The sequence below is a fragment of the Perissodus microlepis genome, chromosome 7 (assembly GCF_051167445.1).
Source record: "Perissodus microlepis isolate ML-2025 ecotype Zambia chromosome 7, ASM5116744v1, whole genome shotgun sequence".
Taxonomy (NCBI): domain Eukaryota; kingdom Metazoa; phylum Chordata; class Actinopteri; order Cichliformes; family Cichlidae; genus Perissodus; species Perissodus microlepis.
In genome coordinates, this window is record NC_140467.1 from 25,537,523 (window position 1) to 25,559,836 (window position 22,314).

A 22,314-nucleotide genomic window follows, 5' to 3' on the forward strand; every position below is an offset into this window, starting at 1 on the left:
CTGAACAATGATATAGTTCTTTTATATAGAACAAAGGGTGGTGGTGACATAGGTCAGTCACAGGACACAGGACTGAGGTGGTGTTCCATGTGGGACTGTTCTTTTATGATGCAGTTGCCTTATTATTGCATTTTTGTTGTGTGCGTAACATATATGTTTGTTGTTATTTGTTTAGGCTTAGGAAATTATGATGGCTTGGCTTAAAACACACCCTTTATTAACATTAACAACAAGAAATTCAAGTACATCAGTGAATGACCCTCCTGGCCTGCCTCACCCAAACGGCTTGTCAAGGCCAGGTGTGCCAACTTTCCTCCCACACAAGCTGATTATCTTGTTTACAGAGCGGTAACTTCACTGCCTAAGACACACAATAGTACTTCCACTCTAAAAAGAAAGTATAGAGTCAGGGAAGTCCAGATCCTTCACATTTTTAAAGCTGACACTTTGAACACTGGACAAGTAGTAGTGTTCCATTGATTTACAAAAAACAATGTCACAGTCAGTGGTAGGGATGGGTATCGAAAACCGGTTCTTGTTGAGAACCGGTTCCCACTGTTTCAATTCCTTGGAATTGTTTGCCATTTTTGCAAACGATTCCCTTATCGATTCCAGTTTCCCCGAATGACGTCACCACGTTGCGGAGCGTCATTTACCTGGCAGGAAACATGGCGGCTCAAACGCTCAAAAGTTTGGTTATACTTTTCGAGAACGGATGACAACAGGGCAACTTGCAATACTTGCAAAGTAGATCTTTCATTTAAGGGAGGAAACACTACGAATATGCAAAAGCATTTGCTCACAAAACACGCGATGACCTTAAATGAATGTCGTGTTTTTAATTCCGCTCCGGACACGTGAATCTCAACCCAGCAGCAGCGGTAACGTTTGCACGTCCTCTCCCGTTAATGCGGCAGGTAAATAATCAACTAACAGTGCATATTATGTTAGCGCGATCTGCCTTATTACAAAACCTGCTATTACTGTGCATTTAGGTGACCATGATGAGACAGACAGAGTCTGGCTGGCTCAGATGCTGGCAGTTCTCGCTGCAGTCTACCGGTAGCGCCTCCTTTCAGGCCAGGATAGACGAATGTCACCGAGCAGTGACTAAGTTTGTGGTAAAAGGCTTGCACCTATTTGCCACAGCAGATGCCCCCGATTATCGGTAAGTGAATGTGTTTAATTGTAGGCAGGGACATTACTGGATATTCTTGTGTAATTGCTACAGAATAATTTATGTTATACTTTGCTATTGCTACAGAAGAATATTTATTTTATTATTTTACATTTACAATTTTTTTTCCTGGGGACCCTGTGACACCCCATTGAAGAGCCGTAGGCTGGATCTCTTAAGATCTCACTGTTGGGTTTGTAAGGCCATGTTACTCCTAAATTTCTATCTTGTTCAAAGAGAAGATATAAAACAAAGTTCTAAGCTAATCGACCTTAGTGTTCTCCTTTTTTTTTAAAAAGAATTGATAAGAGAATCGATAAAGAATCGAATCGTTAAACAGAATCAAAAATGGAATTGGAATCGTGAAAATCTTATCAATACCCATCCCTAGTCAGTGGATGTTTGTTCATTAAGTATTATCTGAAGTGGTGGAACCATATTGAGGTCACAGAGGAGTGTCACATCATCTGTGAGGTTATAAAGAAAACCTAAGTGTGTAAACCACTTTCTGAAGTCCAACATCATCACATGACATACATTTTCATTTGATGAGGCTTTGGGCTGAAAACTTTCCTTTTTGCTAAAGTATATAGTCAGGGCTGGATCAGGGGACCCTGACTCCTCCCTTGGTTATGCTGCAATACGCATAGGCTGCTGGGAGATTCCCATGATGCATTGAGTGTTTCTTCTTCAGTCACCTTTCTCACTCGCGATGTGTTTATGAACCTCTCTGCATTGAATAATACTTGTTACTAATCTCTGTCTCTCTTCCACAGCATGTCTTTTGTCCTGTCTTCCTCCCCTCACCCCAACCGGTCGCAGCAGATGGCCGCCCCTCCCGCAGCCTGGTTCTGCTGGAAGTTATTTTTCTGTTAAAAGGGAGTTTTTCCTTCCCTATGTCGCCAAAGCGCTTGCTCTCTGTATGTATTATTGTAGGCTATACCTTACAATATAAAGCGCCTTGAGGCGACTGTTGTTGTGAACTGGCGCTGTATAAATAAAATTGAATTGAAGTGAATTGGGAAAAAAAAGATACCTAATTGGCTCCAACTGTCGTGCAATTATTGATTTAAACAAATCCTAACACTAAATTTGAAGAACATTTGTAGAGCATTTGAACGATTGTCGGACAGCCATACAGAGATTCCTTGATTTATTAGTGACATACAGCAGGTACAATAAGTATTGAATATGTTACCAATTTTGAATATGTTTCTGAAGGTGCTATTGACATAAAATTCTCCCCAGTTATTAGTAACAATCCATCCAATCCACACATGCAAAGAAATCAAACCACAGATGTCCATAAATTGTAAGGGGTGGCTATACACTATATTTACCTTTGTATGTATACATATATATATATATATATATATATATATACATACATATATACATATACATATATATACACATACATGTATATATAAATATATGTGTGTTCGTATCGTATGTAATGGTGGGCCAAGTTTTTGTCTCAGTCCAGTTCTGTAAGAAAGTCACATGAATGTTAACACTCTACATTTTACTCTAGTATATGATTTACATTTTGACCCAGAAATGGAAAAACGCTAAAAAAGAATGGATGAATAGATGCATCGCTGGATAGATGGCTGGACAATGCTGCTTAACATTTTGTAAATTTTCTTTAAAATGATTAAAAAATAATTTTCCATTTTTCCATTCCGCTTCTATCTTTAGACATATTGTTAGTACACACACACTCTCTCTCTCCGCGTGTTTATGTTGAGAGCAAAGTTACCTAAGTTAAGCGCAAAAGCAGTCATGTTTGTCAGAGTGCATTTCCGTGAGTAAACCAACAGACTACTGACGTGATCTTCAATAGTAAGGAAAAGGACCGTTACTGCTGTCTTATTGTGAAGTGTATACTCGGAACTGTACGTTATCTCGCGTTGTTTGACGCCGAACAATGTGCCAGTAAAAGGGCGCAGCAGGACAGGGATGTAGTCTGCCGGTGGAGAAAGCCTTGCTGTTCTGGTTTGTCCTGTAGTTCTGTCTTGTCCAACAAAAGGAAGTAACTTTTAAACCGTCGAAAAGGTATAAGCTAACCTAGTAGAGGAAATTAAAAGGTTAAGTTATTTACAGATTTAATTCCAACAGGTAACTGAAATTTACATACAAACATGAATAAACTGGAGCATTTGGACGGTTTTGTGAACAAAGTATGTAGCGGCTAATAATTTTGTGCTGTTAGCTTTAATCGAGCACATCAGTGACTTAAAAAGTACAGACTCACAGTGCTACGGACGCAATAAGGCATGGAGCCTCAGCTGTGGTGCTGCGAGGGGGATGGGCCTCCTATACCGAGAGCCTACCGAGACTCCAACCTGTTGACTGACCGGGTCCTGCACGCTCTGCTGCGGGTAGAAGACATGTACCTCCCCGCTCCTAACTACTTTAAATGTGTCCAGAGAGAGATATCTCCGTACATGAGGAGGATAGTCGCTGCTTGGATGTTAGAGGTGAGTTGAGCCGATACACGTTAACCGCATTCACAGAACTCAGAATTCCTCTGCTCTGCAACTTTCCATTAAAGTTTGTGTTTTTGTTGCGTGTCACGTGGCTTCAATTACCGATTATTGATACCTGATTTCCACGCGGTAACAAGCTCATTTCACTTGATAGTCATTTTTCTATCCCACAGAGTGTGTGCGATAGATTTTACATACAGTTCCGTGACGTGAAAGCTGAAAACTATGTTAGTGGCGAGTTGCCAGTCGTGCGGCCACGCGCTGCCTTTGTGTTGGGGCTTCGCGGAGAACTTCAGTCTGTTTGTCCGGTAATGTTCATTAACACCGACCCACCATTTGTTGCATTTCCTTGGCTTATGCTCAGAGTTAAATGCGGGTTTTTGTTTTTTTTTTTGTTATGTTTGTTTTTGTAATCTTGAGCTTGTCCTGTTAGTGCATGTTGTTCAGCCATTGTTTTTGTCATCACATTTTTTTTTGCATATCACTAAAAGATGTGGTGGGGTAACATTCTTCTCCTGTCATAACATTTTCCAATTTTAAAATCGTACGGGGTTTTTTTTTTGTCAACTTTTTTTTATAAATTTTTCGATATTGCTATTATTACTGTTAAAACAGGATCAGTCTGTGTTTTGGGGGGCACTTTGCCCGAATTTCAGCCAAGACGCAGAAATGGCGACCAGAGGACGCTGCAGGCATTGGCTGTGGGATGATTATCTGTCAGTCTTCATACATTCAACATTATCAATTTGTTGGGGTTTTTGTTTGTTTGTTTCTTGTTTTGTTTTTTCTTATGACCTTGGTCAAAAACAATTCCTACCTCTTAAACATGTAAAATACTCTGTAATTACAGTTAATATAGAGCAGTATAGAGAACTGTAATATAGAAATAAAGTCTTAGTACTTATGAAATGTTTTAAACACAATCTGTTAACTGCTTTTAAAATGAATCAGGCTCTCATCACTGCATCAAGGCTTCTCGATACCTTTATGGCCATTTTGAGTGCATGATAATGAGAATTATGAGTAACTGTAATGAAATGCTCTGGGCTAATGACCTAAAATGCTAGTATGGTACACAACCTTTAATTCTGCTTCATGCTAAAGCTTTAAAATGTATTTATAATTATAAAAAATGTTGTTCTATTTTAAGAAGTATTGAGTGTAATGATAATAGGGAGTGTAAGAGGCAGAAGATTCAGTAAGATTAACAAGAATATCACAAATCGAGAGAAGAGCGAGCAGCTGACCTTGTGTCCGTTTTGAATCTTCTGTCTGAGGAGATGCATTGTGGTACTGCTCATCAGTTTGCTTTTTATGAGCAGGTGAAATGGTAATGAGAAACATTTAGTGTGGACAAGGTAATTTTAAATAATTTTAAATATTTTCTTTTGTTAAATATCATATATATATTAATATTAAGCATAATTATAGACATGTCTATATTATGACTTATGTCTATATATTAAGACTTATAGACATATTATAGACATATCTTTGCAATTTTATTTTATATGATAAGGAATTTTTGTGACATTAACAAAATTGGTAGAAAAATGGATCCAGATGCATGTTGATAATGAGAATTCACTTAGAATTCTGGTTAACTGATTGTGAAATTGTGTTAAAATGATGACAAAATTAATTAATCCTGTCAGCCTCTTTCAGGCTTTACATAAAATATCTTAGTTTATATTACTAAATTATTGTTTTTGAAAAATATGACCTGGACATATTGTAGATGGCGCTGTGGAGCCAGTTTGCAGTGTTCCATCACGAGGACCATAAGACATGAAAGCCTTCATCGTATTGACAGTTAGAATGTGTTCAAGCCGGAGCCTTATCACGCATGAGAAGTTTGGTATGGATTGGATAATGTATGTGTCAACGACAACAAATGAAATTTTCATGGCACATGATCAAAATTAGCCATGGTGTCATGGACGCCCCCTGCAATGAAGACTCAAAAGCTCTACAGTTTAATATGGCCAAAATATGAAGTTGATCTAATAAATCCCTAGGAGGAATTTGCAAAATTACAACACCTGGAAATGTCAAAATTTCTATTTTCAATTATTATAAACAATTATTTTGCCCGAATAACAAGAACAAATGTTGCAGATACATTAGGGCCTTCGCACTTTAGTGCTTGGGCCCTGATTAAACACTTTGACAATGCTGGCTGTAAAATACATTTTGTTTGCACTGAAAAAGTTTTAAAGATGTTTCAAGAGGAAAATATACTCGTTGAATTTAAAGTAGCAGTGTCTAAAGGTATTTTGTGTTAAATCTATTAATCTAAGTAACCGCGAGTTTCTATAATCCAATTATTTTTTTTTACAACTCGAAAAACCTGTACTGTGCAGTCAAAGACTTTTTCTGTCTATTCTTAAAACAGTATGTTACAAACCAATAGAGCGTGTAAAGTATCAGAATCATTTGTAACTCTGAATTCCTTAAAGCTTTCTACACTGAGAATTAAAATAGAGTGACACTTGCTGATAGAGATACAGGTACTGTATATAAAAGCCATTCAATGTAAAACCTCAATGGTAGCATTTAGCCTGTAGTTATCCCCCCCCCCCACTCTCCTTTTGAACATATTTGAACAAGAAGGCAGATGCACCTTCAAGTTGCCTCAATGACCTACATACATATCTGCTAATTAGTGCTAATAAGATATTAGAAATTCACTCCCACAGAGTGAAGCGTAAATGTGTATTTTATAAAATATTACTATATCATTTGTTTGATAGTTACATTAAAGTGTCCCAAAAGCCTAAAACAGCACAAACACTACTTAGAGGTCCAGTTCAGTGACTCCTAGCAAATGGCTTTCCGCTACCCTTGCCTGTGCCGGGACATCTGTTAGAGTATCAGGTTGTAAACGTGTGTTTTTAATGCTGTAAAGTTGGGCACTTTTACACAGGCCCAAATGGGGACTGGGTTCATTTTGGGGCCAGACTCAAGTGACCATTATTATGCATCTAAGTTGACTATATTTCCCCAAAGGTTATCACTTGGATACATTTATATCTCACATTTCCAATACCTGAACTCTGTTTCTTCAAATTTTGAATCTGGTAACATTTCTAGGGAGTTTTCTCCGGGACTTAAACTAATACAACATTTTTACATACGACTAGACAGTATTTAATGGTGGTATTCACTGACTGTTGCTACAGGTGTGCGAGGAGCAGAAATGTGAGGAGGAGGTTTTCCCCTTAGCTATGAACTACATGGATCGCATCTTGTCAGTGGAACCCACGAAGAAGAACCATCTGCAGTTGTTGGGAGCTGCCTGCATGTTCCTGGCATCTAAACTAAAGGAGACAATCCCACTGACTGCGGAGAAACTCTGCATCTACACTGATAATTCAGTCACACCTTCTCAGTTGCTGGTATGGCATTCTGAAGTAAACTATTTCATTAAAGTGCTCTCTCTGTTTTGAAGCTAAGATTCTGAGGCCTTTTTTTTTTTTTTTCTTTTTTTTCATGTAACATCCATCCTGCAGGGATGTCTGTCTCAAAACAAGATATCTCAGTAGCTAATGCCCAGATGCTGTAGAATGTATAGTCCCCAGAGAATGACTTGTAATAGTTCTAGTAACCTAACATTTTCCACCTTGCATTAAAAAAAAAATTAATTTCACTATTTTTCCACCAACATATGAGGTCTTTTATCTCTAAATATCAGCACGGTTATTGTAGTGTCTCATTGTCCCACGAGAGTATTTCCTTAATCATTTCAGATACCCCTTTTCTTACAGTGTTACTTTTAAGCCCCAAATCTCCCAAAAGTGACCATAAGATATCTGTTAATCCCTCCGTCTGTCTGTGTCAAATCCCACTTTGAACCTGGCCTTCTGTCCATCTTTGTTTTCACCCACTCACAGCAGATGGAGCTGCTGGTTTTGAATAAGCTGAAGTGGGACCTGGCTTCACCCACCCCTCTTGATTTCATCGACCACTTCCTGTCTCAGCTGCCTGTTAACAAAGAGAACAAGTCGATACTGAGGAAGCACGCTCAGACCTTTGTTGCACTGTGTGCCACAGGTATGCATGAGGCTACATCACATGCATCACTGTCTTTATATATTGTGGTTGAAATTTCTCTTGAGCAGAGTGTGGTAATAAGACTGACTCACTGGGTTAGTACATGCCAACAAAGAACTGATGTACTTTTAAACACCCAACTTCATAGTTTTCTCTACTAAATTGCATAACAATTCACTTATTCCTAATTGCTCATATTTGATGCATAAATAGACAATGGATCCACTGCTGTCTGACTACTATAATGTGCAGTGCTTTGGAGCACAAATCAGGTTGCAGTCTCCATCCATAGAGCTGGTAGATGCCAGACCAGCTCAACCCTGCTGTCTGACTCAACCTTCCCTGGTGAAACTGTTGTCGTGGTTCGCACTGTCACCTCACAGAAGCACAGAAGGTTTCATGGTTTTTAACCCTGGCTTGGGCCTTAGTTATTTTGAGAGAGGCTGGATGGTTAAAAACAGGTATGGCATTGTTTGAGAGAGGGCATAAAAGGAAGAGCTGCTTCCATGTATGTAATGTGGGCAGGCCAAAGCAGCTAGTTTGTGTGGACTTTGTGTCGAAAGAAAGAAGAAAAAAATGTGTAGAAAGGCATCAGCTGAGCTGTTAAATGATGATTGATGGGATTGGGGTCAGCTGATCTGCTGTGCTTATGGCTTGTCTGCTTTAACTAGTCCTGTACGCAATCTTTGGGTTTTCCTAAACCTTTAAAGCCCCTATAACTTCATCTTAATTTCTTGCTTTTATTAAAGCATCTTCATATATGAAACATATTGCCATCAATGCATGCTCCTGTTTAACACCGAACAGAAATTCTCCTCAAGCATCTGTATTTTTTGTGGTTTTGAATGTTTTGTTTTGTTAGTTTTTAAATGGGGATTAATAACAAACAAATTTACATTAAATTCCTTTGATTCTCTCCAGATGTCAAATTCATAGCCAGCCCCCCATCCATGGTGGCAGCAGGCAGCATGGTGGCAGCAGTAGAGGGCTTACAGATGAGAATGGTGGGTAACGCCATGATGTCTCAAAAACTGACAGAACAGCTGGCTCAGACCATCAAAAGTGACCCGGTGGGTACATCTGTTCACAGCATGACTGGTACACATTACATTCACTTAGTCACATTAGAGGAAAGATGTTAGCAGAACGAGTGTGTAATTAGTCCTGCTCCGCAATAATACTGTTGATTTACTGAAAAAGAGCAGAATTGAATTTAACAGGGTGTCGAAGAGAGGGAGAAGGATCCTGAGGAACCCAATAGATGCTATTAGAAAACAATGTTTGTCAAAATGCAGCTATTAATGGGACTGTGTTGGACTGTTTATAATACGTTCAGGTTAGTTAACTTATCCAGTATTTCCAGTCTAATGAATCCCTCTTCAAACACAACAATAGAAATGGTCATGAGATGAGTCCATACAGGGAGTCATCGCGTTCCATTTACTGATATCAACAGTCAAGTTTCGTGTTAGTGATTTAGTTTTATTTATATAGCACCAATTCACAACAATAGCTGCCTCAAGGCAATTAATATTGGAAGGGTTTGTGTTTTTCTTTTCTTTTCTTTTTTTTAAATGGCATCTTGGACCACAAGTGTTTGATGTGAGTGATGCAGTAAATAACGATCAGGTTGGGTTCTCTTTACTGGGAAATGTGGCTGCTTCTCCATCGGCCCATCACAGCAGCTGCACCGTCACTTGCAGCGCAACCCTGCACATAACATTTGTTCAAAGACGCCCTCACAGCAAAGTTTTCTAACTACAGGATATGAGACAGCAGCCCTGGTATATTTTTCTCAGTTTCAGACACTGCTCTCATTTACACACAGTAAACAGTATCGCACATGGATGACACACACTCTTCTACACATCGTCAGCTGTTGCATATAGATTTGAATCTCCAAACTAAGGAGCCTGGAAAGAAAGTGGGAGGACTCCAATCACTTTCTTTCCAGGCTCCTTAGCAATCATCCAGGTCATGGTAGTCTTTGTTTCTATGTAGGTTCTCAGTCTTCGACCACTGTTTATTGTGACTGTAAGCCTAAGCTGAGACCATATCTTTTTAAATTATGTATTACTGTATAAATTATATATAAATTACTCTGAACTCTCACTTTTCAGGATTGTTTGAGAGCATGTCAGGAACAGATCGAGTCTTTGCTGGAAACCAGCCTCAGACAGGCACAGCAGCAGCAGCACTCATTTGCCATGGAAACTAAGAAAATGGGAGAGGACCACTCAGCGACGCCCACTGATGTACGAGACATTAACATCTGAGCTCTAGCAGTAACGCTGCTGGATGAAGAAACAGAAGCAGACGAATTTGATGATCGTATAAGACGCATAAAAATACACACGTCATGGAGCATTTATAAGTAACTGGACTCAACAGTCTGTCACAGCTGTTCATGTGAAGTCAGTATGAACTGTGGCAACAACCATAGCGAGATTCTCAGCAGATGGCGTTATTTGCAGAACTGGAATTATGCTAATGCAGATGAAAAGGCTGAAAAAGTAATGTGTTACAAACAGTGTGTTGGTGAATGCAGGCAGGTAGGTGTTCAACCGGGGTGAATATTTCCCTTTAAGACCTGGGCTTGTAAGCACTGAGTAAATTCAAGGTGGATCCACAAAGGACTACAGGGCCTTTTTGAACTCACACCTCCTGGCAAAGTAAAGAATTTGAGCTTTAGGGGCTAACACTAATTATTTCTTTTAAACAGCTATGAAGCTCAAATGTATCCAAATTTTAAGAAAAACACATCAAGGCACCTCTGTAAATCAGTCTGTTTATATAAATGAAACATCCTTTTAAATATGTGTGGAAATTAGTTTTCATGGCTTTTTTTCAGACTGTTTCTATTTCAAATTACAATATTTCCTTCACATTACATGTTATTTATTAAGGTCTTTTACTGCATTATACAGTAATTTGATGTCATGGGTCTCTCTTGTTGAATTCAGTAGGTGAATTTAGAGAGGTTGTCTAAATGTGAGTGTATTTTAAGTAGAGTAATATGAGAAATGACTTCGACATTCAGGTTTTAAACGTAAGGTATCCACATGTATCTTTGACAGTCTGATAAATTAATACAAATAATAATCCTGAATAAGATGTAATACGAGTTTATTACAGGGCAATCCTTTGATGGCCACCTAAGTGGTAAATACCAGTAGTTTACAATATGATCTTTAGTTATTTGCTTTAAGACATGACGAATGAAGTTATTGTTCAGCTTTAATTCCATGTGAACACTGATTTTCTTGAGTCAAGGCCTAAAATGCCCCCCATTGTATTTGGCTAATAAAATATACTATATCTACTGATGATCTCATGACTTGGTGCAAAATTGGTGTTGATTTTGTACCTCTGGTATACCAATATAGATGGCTAATTCCACTAATGTTATAATGTGATGTTGAATGCACGACTAGCTCTGAAGCCAAAGGATGAGCAAAGTCCCAGGGATTTTTATTTTAGGGGGTTTTTGTCTTATGTTTTGGGGGAGGAGGATGGGGGTGATTTCACAGCATCATTCAAATAAACCTGTCTGTTCTTCTACAGAAATGTAGAAAGGTACCAGATTTTTTTTTTTTTTTGGGGGGGGGGGGGGGGGTGAAATTTTCTGGTAAAACGTGCTTCAGTTCCATTGAAACACACGTTATCCCGTTTGCTGTGGCTGCAGGTCAGCGCTACCTATTGCAAAAGTAGATTTGCGGTTCTAATGGAGAGCATAGACTAAAACAACTGGAAGCATAGGCTTTAAATAGGAAGACTATAAAAGCAAAATCAGCCAACTTTTAACCAAAAATTGAACATGACTTCTACTGGAACAGGTTAAATGTCCATAAGGTCTCATGATGACGATTTGGCTAAAGAGCAATGACACTGAAAACTCTGGCAAACCCATGATAGGTTACTAGGGCTAACACACAAACATTAGAGAGACGCAAACATCCACAAGCTTAAAAAAAATGTCACTTAATGGTTTTTGAATGAAATTTCATGCAAATGCAAGTACAGTAGATAATACGGTTGGGAAAAAAAACAAAGTGCCAAAGTATAGTTAAGCTAATAATAAAAACTATCCAGGGCATTGGATGGTTTATTTCCAGCAGTATGCCACAGAACATTTCTGGTTTTCATTCCATCAAAGGAAAATATTGTATCAAATGACAAAATATTGCATTTCAATTTTTATTTTATCTACTAGTAGCAGTTTCTTAGCAGCTATTTGACCATAAAGGCCTGATTAACACAGTCTCCTCTGAACAATTGATGTAGAGATGTGTCTGCTACTGGAACTCTGTGTGGCATTTATCTGGGCTCTAATCTGAGGTGCTGTAATGATTTCTGAAGGTGACTGGCCCCAGTCACCTCTGCTGCTTTATCCTCAGCAGCAGAGGTGACTGGGGCGGTACACATGTGAGCCAGTTTCTTCGTAGCATTTGATGGTTTTTGCGACTGCACTTGGGGACCCATTCAAAGTTTAACAATTTTTCTTACCGGAATTTTGTTCCTGAGAAAAATGAGATCCACAAATGAGGACATTCATTTTAAATTTTGATAGAACAGTGGCAGTATAATGTCCTCGTAAGTGGATATCAGGCCCTTGTAGAGCAAAATTTAGTATTTTGGTTTAGACATCCCAAAATGTGATGTCCACATATGTGGACGCCAGGTCCTAGGAGGTTAAAGTAATGATGGACTGTCATTTCTCTTTACTTAGCTGTTTGGTTCTTGCCATAATATGAATTCTAACAGTTGTCAAAGGGCTGTCAGCTGTGCACCATCCTGACTTTTACACAACACAATTGATGGTCCCAACCCCATTAAGAAGGGGTGGCTGTAGCTCAGGTGGCATAGCAGGTCAGATACTAACCCCATGTTTGCCTACTGGTGGTGGTCAGAGGGCTCGGTGGCGCCAGTGTCCGGCAGCCTCGCCTCTGTCAGTGTGTCCCAGGGCAGCTGTGGCTACAATGTAGCTTACCATCACCAGTGTGTGAATGACTGAATGTAGTGTAAAGCGCTTTGCTTTATATATTTGATGTCTTCAGTAGGTTGACACATTTGTGGTTGAACCATTTTACTATAATCAGACCTTTTGAATCTACGCTTTTCTGTAACAAGTAGACTCAGATGTTATTAGCAAATTATTATTTCCTTTCCTTTTCAAAAGAATGGTCCAATGTGTCCTAAACTACAGGACCAATAATAATAATAATAATAATGATAATAATTAAAGCACCATTCCTTAATATTTGGAGTTTTTATCATGGGAGAGACTCAGAAACTTCTGGGAGATTTCATTTGGTTTAAAGCTCAGAAGAAAAAGGACAATTTAGCCATAACTCACATTTGTCTGAGCAAGAAACGTCTAGGATGCGAACTGCTAATGTGATGTCCGTCCTGGTCAAACTGCTGCAAAAGGCTGAGAGACTGAGTATAATGTAAGTAAAAACAGAATGCAACAATTTATAAATCTATTAAACCCAAAGATATGAAATGTTAAAACTGAGAAAGATATTTATAAAGATATTGTCCACACATCTTAAAAATAGGTTGGGGCAAGTCTTCATCTTTTTTTTTTGTTTTGTTTTTTTTTTACTTTACCAAATTGACCATCCCAGCCTTGCCGTAATGGTCTATTTGATTCACCTTTTATTGTTTATTTTATTTTTTTATTTTCACTTGCTAGATACAGGACAGACTTGAATGAGGAAAAGAAAAGGGAGAAAGGAAGAGGGGGAAAAAACAGCAGAGAAGAGGGATGGGGATAAAGGGCAAAAAAACAAAAACCAACTAAATAAGCAGACAAAAAAAAAATACATATATCAATCACCTGGATCACCTGTTGAGAAAGAAAAAAGAAAACAAGCAGAAGAAAACGAGAGCAATATAATAAACAACATCACAATGATCTATGGGAATATAACAGTAAATACTAAATATTAAACATTATTGTGAAGCACGTAAGATCGACAGCACACAGTGTGCTTTGAGGTAGGAGCCAAAAAGGGTGTAGTTTGTGTGTGTGAGCACCCGTGTGTACACCTGTGAGCATGGACGCGCTTGTTTTTAAAAGGTTCCTTCATGTAATGATCTGCTAGAGGGTGTGGGGAGCCACAGCCCCGTCCTCCAGGGCATGAAGCAGGTATGGAGGAGCTCAAAACTCCAGACATCCAGAGGCCCCCAGAACACAAGAGACCAAGGAAGACCAACAGAGGGGCAGCTGCGCCACTACCCCGGAAAGAGCTGAGGAGAGTCCCAGATGAGGGGTCACTCAGCAGCCGCGGCGCAGAAGCCAGGGGGGGTTGCAGTGATGTGCCCGTGAGCTCCGCCGGCAGCCAGCTGCGCCAGAGTGACCGAGCCCCAGGCCGAGAGGCCGAGGGCACCCCACCCCCAAAGTGGCCCGAGCGAGCCCCAGGCTCCAGGCCCCGATAAGCAGCCACCAAGGAGTGACCCGTTGTGTACCTGGGCGCCCAACCCCGGACACAAAGAACCACCAACGCACCGATGCCTGAGGGCGTCTGCCACTGGCAGGGGAAGTGCTGGGGGGAGATAGGCCTCCATACCTTAGAGGGCCTGAGATGTCCCCAGAGAGGTGGCGTCTGATACCCAACCTGACATATAGACACAGACATACAGGCACACACAGATACAAACATCCATTCCCACCCTCATGCTCTCATATGCAATTACTCAACACTCAACCAACGTGGAGACAGACATAGAGAGACACTGTACACCCAATCACACTCCCCAAGCGTACTCTAAGAACCGGGTCTAGGTACCCTTGCCCCTGGAGGGGGAAACTGCACCCAGTTCCCCCCCCCCCCCCCCCCCCGGGTGGTGTTACCCTTTTCACTGCGGTGGGGAGAAGCAGACCGCCCCGACTCCGCAGCAGCAGGGAGGCTCCACACTCCAGACCCCAGTCGGACGGCCAACTCCTCCTCCTGGCCCCCCGCTCCAGCAGGTCGCAGAAGACTCCAAAACCTCCCTCCACCCGCTCATATGTAGTGTTGATGCATGTGTGTTCTAAGGTGCATTTAAAACCCAGGAGGGCATGGAGCTACCTGCCAGAGAGCAGCAGGTAAGCGCATAGCCCCTCCTGATAGCCCTCAATGTCTACGTGTATTTAAAATTGAGAGGTGGGCAACGACGCCAGGGGTGAGGTGTACACCCTGATGGTCTTTTGGAGTCCGTGTAGCGTGCCCACCCCCAAGATCCTATATGTATGTGTTATGAGAGTGTGAGTAATGTGAATGTCTAAGTTGTGGGATAAAATTGAGGCACAAGAAGCCAGAAGGGGACAGAGGGGGGGATGCCTCCCCTGCACCCTGGTGACACACCTTTACCCCAAGGCCCTGCATGTGTGGGTGATTGTGGTGCAGCGGGAAGAGGGAGGCAGCTGGAGATGGGGAGGGAAGGAAGGGAGGGGCAAGTGACCTCTCCCTGGGGCCAGCTCCCCTGTTGACCCCAGTAGGCACCCCCATACTCCGCAACCCGCCAGGGAAAGGGGGCCCAGGCCCATCCGGACCGGGGCCCAGAACAGCAGCGCCGCCCGGCCCCACAGAGCCCGGGACAGTCCACCTGACCCCACCACAGAGAAAACTGCACCCACCCCGTCATCCACTCATCTTCCAGACTACACAAGACAATAGATGCCCAGGCTGAGATCTTCCTCCACCTCTCCTGTATCTCCCCCTCCTGCAGAGTGAGTTCCTGAAGAGAGGAGAGCTCCTGCAAGGTGTAACAACCCCCCCACTACCAGTTGAAGAGCCCCCCAGGTGGCTCGATGCACTGGCGGCACCCTGCGCCAGGGCCGGGCCCCCATACACCCACCCGCCCACAACCCCAGCAACATACCAACCAGGACCCAAGTCCCCGAGGTCCAGCCAGGGCCCCAGCCCAGAGACGGAGCACCCCCAGAACCTCACGCCTGTCCCAGACCCACCCAGGGGCAGCCAGGCTACCAGGTCAGTAACCCACGTCCGTCAGCACAGACCCTCCCCTAGCCCCGCTGCACGCAGCCACGAGGGGCAAGTCTTCATCACCAAGAGTCTTCTATGAAGCAATGCTGTTATAATAGATGCAGTGTACAGTTTAGGATTATCTTGCTAAAATAACGTCTTCAGTGAAAAAGATGTGATCTGTAAGAGAACGTATGTTGCTCTAAAGCTTGTATATACCTTTCAGAATTGATGGTACCTTTTCAAATGAGCAAGCTGCCATGTCTAAAGGTTTGACAAACATAGTAAAGCTCAGATATGCAGTAAGTGAGCACTACTAACAAGCTGGGTGGTCTTTTTCTTCTTTAGTCCAGAGAACAGGGAATGTTTTCTTCCAAATTGATTTATTTTTTCTCACACAATTTGCGTGTGCAAAATAATCCCAAAATGCAACAGTACAACATTCTGCCAGTTGGCAGAAAAATAAAAGAAGAAAAAAAATCACACACATAAACCCTGTAGTCATATTGTGTATGCACATAGTGGTGTATTTAGGGCTCTTTAAGTGTTTAATGGAAGTGTAAAAATGATATACAGTGCAGTTAATTTACAATTTAGTAAAAAGTATACTTTTAGGCATTTAATGAGTGAAAATCATTTTAAAGAAGTCTTTGATTCTAGTTGGTCAAGGACAGATATTTATTTGTACTTCTTGTGGTTATCCAGCAGATGGGGATGTTTGTCCCTTTAAGATATTCATACCCCACATCCAGCTTTTCACCAACTTCTCTGACCTCCTCTTTGGCTAAAGTGATGTCCAGTGTGGCCTAAACCTGACCCAGTACCTTCTGTGTGCTGCAGCCATGGACACAGTAAGTTACTGTACAAACAGCTGAAAAACAAGTAAGCCAGTTCTGATGTGAGACCTTAGAAACATTAGAAATCTGGTCATCATAGTATTTTTGTCATGTGGCCTTCAGTCCCCTGTTGGCTCCCAAGGATGGGAATGTGAGAACAGTAAGGTCTCAGTCCAAGCAGGATTTCTGACATCATCACTATAGTAGTAATTAAGTCTCAAGTCTGTCCATAGATACTCTATGGTTTTTCTGAATGGTTATTAATATTTACCCAATAGTACTTTTGCTGATGCTGCTGTATAGCATCTTAGTCCTGCTAACTACATAGCAATCAGCAGAAAGGCAGTCAAGATCCTAAACAAACAGTCTTTAATGCTTATATTTAGTAATATGTCCAACATTTAAAAAAAAATCACACTGTACTGCTCAAAACAAAACAAAACAAAAACAGGCACAAAACACTGAAAATAATATCTTCCTGTTGCTATTATTAGAAAACATTATCAGAATCAGAATACTTTATTAATCCCGAAGGAAATTAGGGATCCTGACCCATCATGCAACCTTTTTTTGGCAATCCTTGCCACAGCAGGAATACTGACTTCCTGAGCTGTGGAAGTAGCTGAAGCAAAAACTCAGGTGTGGGATTATATCTGCGAGGCCACTGAACTTGACTTTCAGTTGGTCTTGATGTAATTCTGGCAAACCCTCAGGAAACTCAGTAGGAGAACTCTGCTCATACTGTGTACAGTGGAAGTGGGGTGCTGCAGACTTCTACTGAGGATATAATCGACCATGGAGGGATCCCCTCAATCCTACTAATACGCCTTCTGTAGAAAATCTGGGACGGTGCCTCTGGTTTGGCAGACTGGGTTGTGAGTCCCATCTTTATGAAGAGCTACCATGGGTTGAGAGGCAGGTAACACCCTGGATGCCAGGTTGCCAGTGTGGTGCAGCCAAATACAGCATACCAGCACAAACCGTGGACAGGTCTCCAGCCTCTACCAGGGCCAGCACACACTGGGGCTATGCTTAAATGTGACAAAGTCAAAAATTAACAATCATACTTAAAGAAATTTCAGACAATTTAAAACTGAAACTCAGAAACTCGTCTGCTCTTGATGTTCTAGTTTTTATTCTCTCAGTAGAAGACTTGGTGCTATTAAAGGGGTTCAGAGTAAAGATTAATTCTGAAAACAAAATTCAAACATCGTCTGTGTACAAGTTTGATATGAGGTCATCAAGGACAGTGTAGGTTTCCGTAGGCAGTGATTTCGTACCTGTTGATCCTTATCTGGATCCTATCTAAACTGCTCCAGAGAAAGTTAAGGTCACCACATAACTTACCATACCTATACATCCTGGTAAGAAGTTACCACTGGCATAGTACAGAAAGCCCAGGGTTAACCCTGAACTTAGCTGGATGAGCCAGAATGCTGCTTTGTACTATAGCCTTCTGACCTCAACATAATTAAAATACTGTAGGGCTGTGTATAAACAAAAGCCTGCAAATCTCAAGTAACTGAAGCAACACTGTAAAGAAGAGTGTGCCAAAAGTCCTCCACAATAACATGAGAGACTGATAAAGTCATACAGAAAATTATTACTCCAAGTTATTGCTGCTAAACATGTTTTTTTAAGCTACTGAATAATGAACTGTGGTTGCTTTTGAAATGGTTATGTGTTCTAAGAATTAAAAAAAAGTAATAGTGACCACTTTTATTCTTATATTGCTTTCTAATTAGCCTAATAATTTCATGTAAATCACAGAATCAGGCTTAAAGGTCTCCTGAAAAAGGCAATTAATAATCCAACACTATATTATATATAGAATTATATAGAGGTTTAACTATATACCTTTGCAAAGCTCTGCTTTGTGCAACGTGTTTTCTGCGAATAAACTTCAGGTGCAAGTGTTGTGAGGTTGTACTGTGAATCCATTCCACCACAAAACTTGATTTCTAACAAATTCGACTTTTATTTTGAAGGTCACGCATGGCAGCGTCGGTTGCAGCCGGTACTGCAGCCTGTTGAATGGAGGCAGCGGGAAGAGGCAGTTGTTCTCACTTCCAGTTATCAGAGAACCTGTGTGAGCTCCGTTTCTCAGTATGAGTTCTTAAGCGGAGGAAGTGTTTGTTTTTTTAGAACGGAAACACAAGCGATGCGCACACACAGCTGCCGCTGATAACAAGAAGCGGCACATTTTATTGAGTCGCCTAAAGACCGCGGCTGTGTTTATTACTCAGAACAGCAGCAAAAGGTGAAGCGAGTTTGCAGAGGTGAGTCCACGCACGAATACCACGAGGCTTATATCCTGTCAAGATGTTCACGCAGAACAGCGGCCAAACTCTGTGGCGTGTTTCTTTTTCTTTTACTGTGTTTTTGTGACCGGACGCATTTCATATCCTCTCGAGCTGGAATTCAGTAAAAAGTAACTTACGAAGAAGAGATCCTTTAAAATAGAAGTGAAAACCCCTTTTTAGGTCAAATAGATACAGCCCACTGAAAAGGGGAGAGTGCAGATACCTGCTGGTAGTTACGTGTGTGGAATGACCCACAGAACTTCATGTAAATAGGTATGCAGTCACAGACAGTTCAGCTCTTTACGTATAGTTACATGTAATGACTCTGGGGTGGCGTCGTGGATCTTATACCAGTAATTCTGTATGCCAACTTAAAGCATAAGATCGATAACTGCACCGCATACTAACCCAGTGTTTGTTTTTGGATCGGTAGATGTATTTATAACTGTCATTGTTGTGTTGGTATATACGTTTTTAACCGTTCGTGAGGCGATTTTTCTTGATACCAGTTGTACTTGTCAATGACATGAAGCGGATGGAGGAAACAGTAATACGTTATTTCATTCTTAGAACACAAAGGCAGATTAGTGAAATGATTATGATCTTACTTATGGCCGATCAGACTTCTCAGAGCATTATTTAATGATCTTATTGTTGCAGCTCTAGATAGACTGAGTAATTTTCAAGTGCACTTATGTGAGTTCCTCAAATATCTGGGGATCGACCTGTCACAGAGACCTACAGTTTTTTTAGGATGCCAAGATAACTTTACCAAGTTAGGCCTATAAATAGCTCACAGTTTGCAGATGTCAAGCAAGTGACTACTGTCACCTGTTACTTTGTAACCAGAATTGTATAACACCACATAACTTAAAAGTAAAAGAAAATAATGTATTGTGTGTATAATATGGCCAGAGGTAAGAGGGCCATTTATGGGGCAAGGATCAGCAGAGGCAGGCTGATGCTTGGCCTTGCAGTGTGGTGATAGTCTGTAGGTAGCATACAGAGCCTTGTAGATCCTGTTACTTTTTACTGTCTGACTGACAGGACGTTGGTACAGGGAGAACTCACTTGGCTATTGGTTGCTTGGAGAAATTCCAGTTTGACAAATGCCCTCATGGGTTTTTGCAGACTCTGTACTGTGCACTCTTACACTTCAGTTTATTACTTTAGGATTAGGGGCTCACTAATTGGCACTTGGCTGATTTCTTTCTATTTTTTATTTTTTTTTTATTCAAAGGGCACGGATGAACAGCCCTCAGCCAGTGTCTCCCAAAGTATACAATAGCATGGAAGTCTGTGAACAGTTGAATCTAATTACAAATTTGTCATCAAATATTACAGTAGTTTGTTAGAATTTCAAACACCATAAAACTACCAGAGGGGTCATTTTAACCCATCCTACAACAAGATGAAAATTAGGTTGTTAATTTTCATCTAATTTTAAAAATTATTAATAAGAGCTAACAAAGTAAATATGTAAGATTTTGTTTCATTAGTTTTTGTTTTACGAATTGTTTTATTTTGATATACTGATTTTTTTTAAATGATTATTTTATTAGAATTATTATTATTATTATTATTAGAATCAATAGAGTTCAACAAACAACACAATAGTTTACACACCTGAATAATGTAACTATTTTAGGAGAAGATGATCAATGAAAAGTTAATTTTGGATATTGGTTACCCTACTATATAAAAAGAGCACTCACTGTGAAACATTGAACAGGTCCTTGCCTATACAGGTGCTGGTCATAGAATTAGAATATCAAAAAGTGAAACTTGTATAATGTATACATTCATTCCACACAGACTGATATATTTTAAGTGTTTATTTCTTTTAATTTTGATGATTAAAACTGATAACTAATGAAAACCCCAAATTCAGTATCTCAGAAAACAACAACAACAACAACAACAAACTTTATTTATATAGCACATTTAAAAAACAGTGGTGTACCAAAGTGCTTAACATGCAAGAGAGTAAGATGAAGTAACAGGGAAGGATGAGGGCTATGGCAAGGTACCAAAACATGCTAGCAGGTTGAATGGCATTAAAACACAAAAGCAAAAGAATTGCATATAAAGCATAAAAGGAAACTAAGTGTAAAGGATAAAACAGTCAAAAAAATTAAAAATGATTAAAAGTAATTAAGAATAAGCCGAAGATAAGAATAAGCATTAAGCTAACTGACAAGCAGGCATTAACTGGTAGAAAAGGCGAGGCTAAATAAGTGGGTTTTTAACCGCGATTTGAAGGAATGGATGGAATCAGACTTGCGTATAGCGATGGGGAGGTTATTCCATAAATTGGGTGCAGCCAAGGCAAACGCGCGGTCACCTCTAGTCTTCAGCCGGGATCTCGGGAGTACCAAGAGTGACTGGGAAGATGATCTTAGTGCTCTAGTAGGGGTGTATAATCTAAGAAAAGTAGAATATTACTTAAGACCAATACAAAGAAAGGATTTTTAGAAATCTTGGCCATCTGTAAGTATGAACATGAAAAGTATGAGCATGTACAGCACTCAATACTTAGTCGGGGCTCCTTTTGCCTGAATTACTGCACCAGTGCAGCATGGCATGGATTTGATCAGTCTGCGGCACTGCTCAGGTGTCATGAGAGCCCAGGTTGCTCTCATGACACCATGAGAGCAACCATCTATCATGGTCCTTAAACCAGCTACTGGTAGCTTTGGCACTGTGTGCATCTCCATAAAGCTGGTCAGCAGCATGAAGTGCTCTAAAACTTCCTGGTATACGGCTGTGTTGACCTCGGACCTCAGAAAACACAGTGGAGCAACACCAGCAGATGACAACCCAAACCATCACTGACTGTGGAAACTTTACACTGGACCTCAAGCAACGTGGATTCTGTGCCTCTCCTCTCTTCGACCACATCTTTTCCTTCCCCTCGCCTCTCTACTAATTTACTTGGACACTTGTAATATATCAGTCTGTGTGGAATAATTGTATACATTATACAAGTTTCACTTTTTGAATAGAATTAGTGAAATTCATCAACTTTTTGATGATATTCTAATTATATGACCAGCACCTGTATTTTAAAATTGACCTCACATTTAACTTTTAAAGAATAAGAAACTCAATTTAATGAAGTATTGTAAAGTACAGCAATCATAGTAACATAAATTAAGCTTCAGTCTACATCCCTGCAATTCATCAAGCCTGAAACCAAATAGTTAAATCTGCTCTGCATTTAACTCTTTGCTCTCTTTTCTTGGATTGGTACTCTGGACTAGCAGCCCTCATATTAGACTTGTGTTTCTAGACCAGGGGTCCCCAATCCCAGTCCGCGAGGGCCGGTGTCCCTGCAGGTTTTAGATCTCACCCTGGGTCAACACACCTGAATCACATCATTAGTTCATTACCAGGCCTCTGGAGAACTTCAAGACATGTTGAGAAGGTAATTTATCCATTTAAATCAGCTGTGATGGATCAAGGACACATCTAAAACCT

The 22,314-nt window shown here is 40.6% G+C and overlaps 2 protein-coding genes across 4 annotated transcripts in view; both read left to right on the plus strand.

Moving 5' to 3' along the window:
• The first annotated feature begins 512 nt into the window (after positions 1-512).
• Positions 513-11,044, plus strand: LOC146383169 (G1/S-specific cyclin-D1-like). Of its 2 annotated transcripts, none has more exons than XM_084934373.1 (7): positions 513-1,168; positions 1,954-3,298; positions 3,393-3,660; positions 6,852-7,067; positions 7,563-7,722; positions 8,644-8,792; positions 9,843-11,044. In XM_084934373.1, exons 3-7 carry the CDS (start codon positions 3,457-3,459, stop codon positions 9,996-9,998), a joined length of 885 nt encoding a protein of 294 aa, XP_084790499.1. In that variant the 5' UTR covers positions 513-1,168; positions 1,954-3,298; positions 3,393-3,456; the 3' UTR covers positions 9,999-11,044. The 2 variants fall into 2 exon arrangements, with proteins under 2 accessions (XP_084790499.1, XP_084790498.1); XM_084934372.1 differs by having other exon boundaries at positions 513-917; positions 996-1,168; positions 1,954-3,660.
• A 7,532-nt stretch (positions 11,045-18,576) lies between these two features.
• LOC146383170 (proline-rich protein 5-like) overlaps positions 18,577-22,314 on the plus strand; it is a 38,850-nt gene continuing 35,112 nt past the window's right edge. For both annotated transcript variants that reach the window (XM_084934374.1, XM_084934375.1), the window contains exon 1: positions 18,577-18,810. The gene's annotated coding sequence lies outside the window, so the exon portion shown is untranslated. The remainder of the gene's footprint in view (positions 18,811-22,314) is intronic.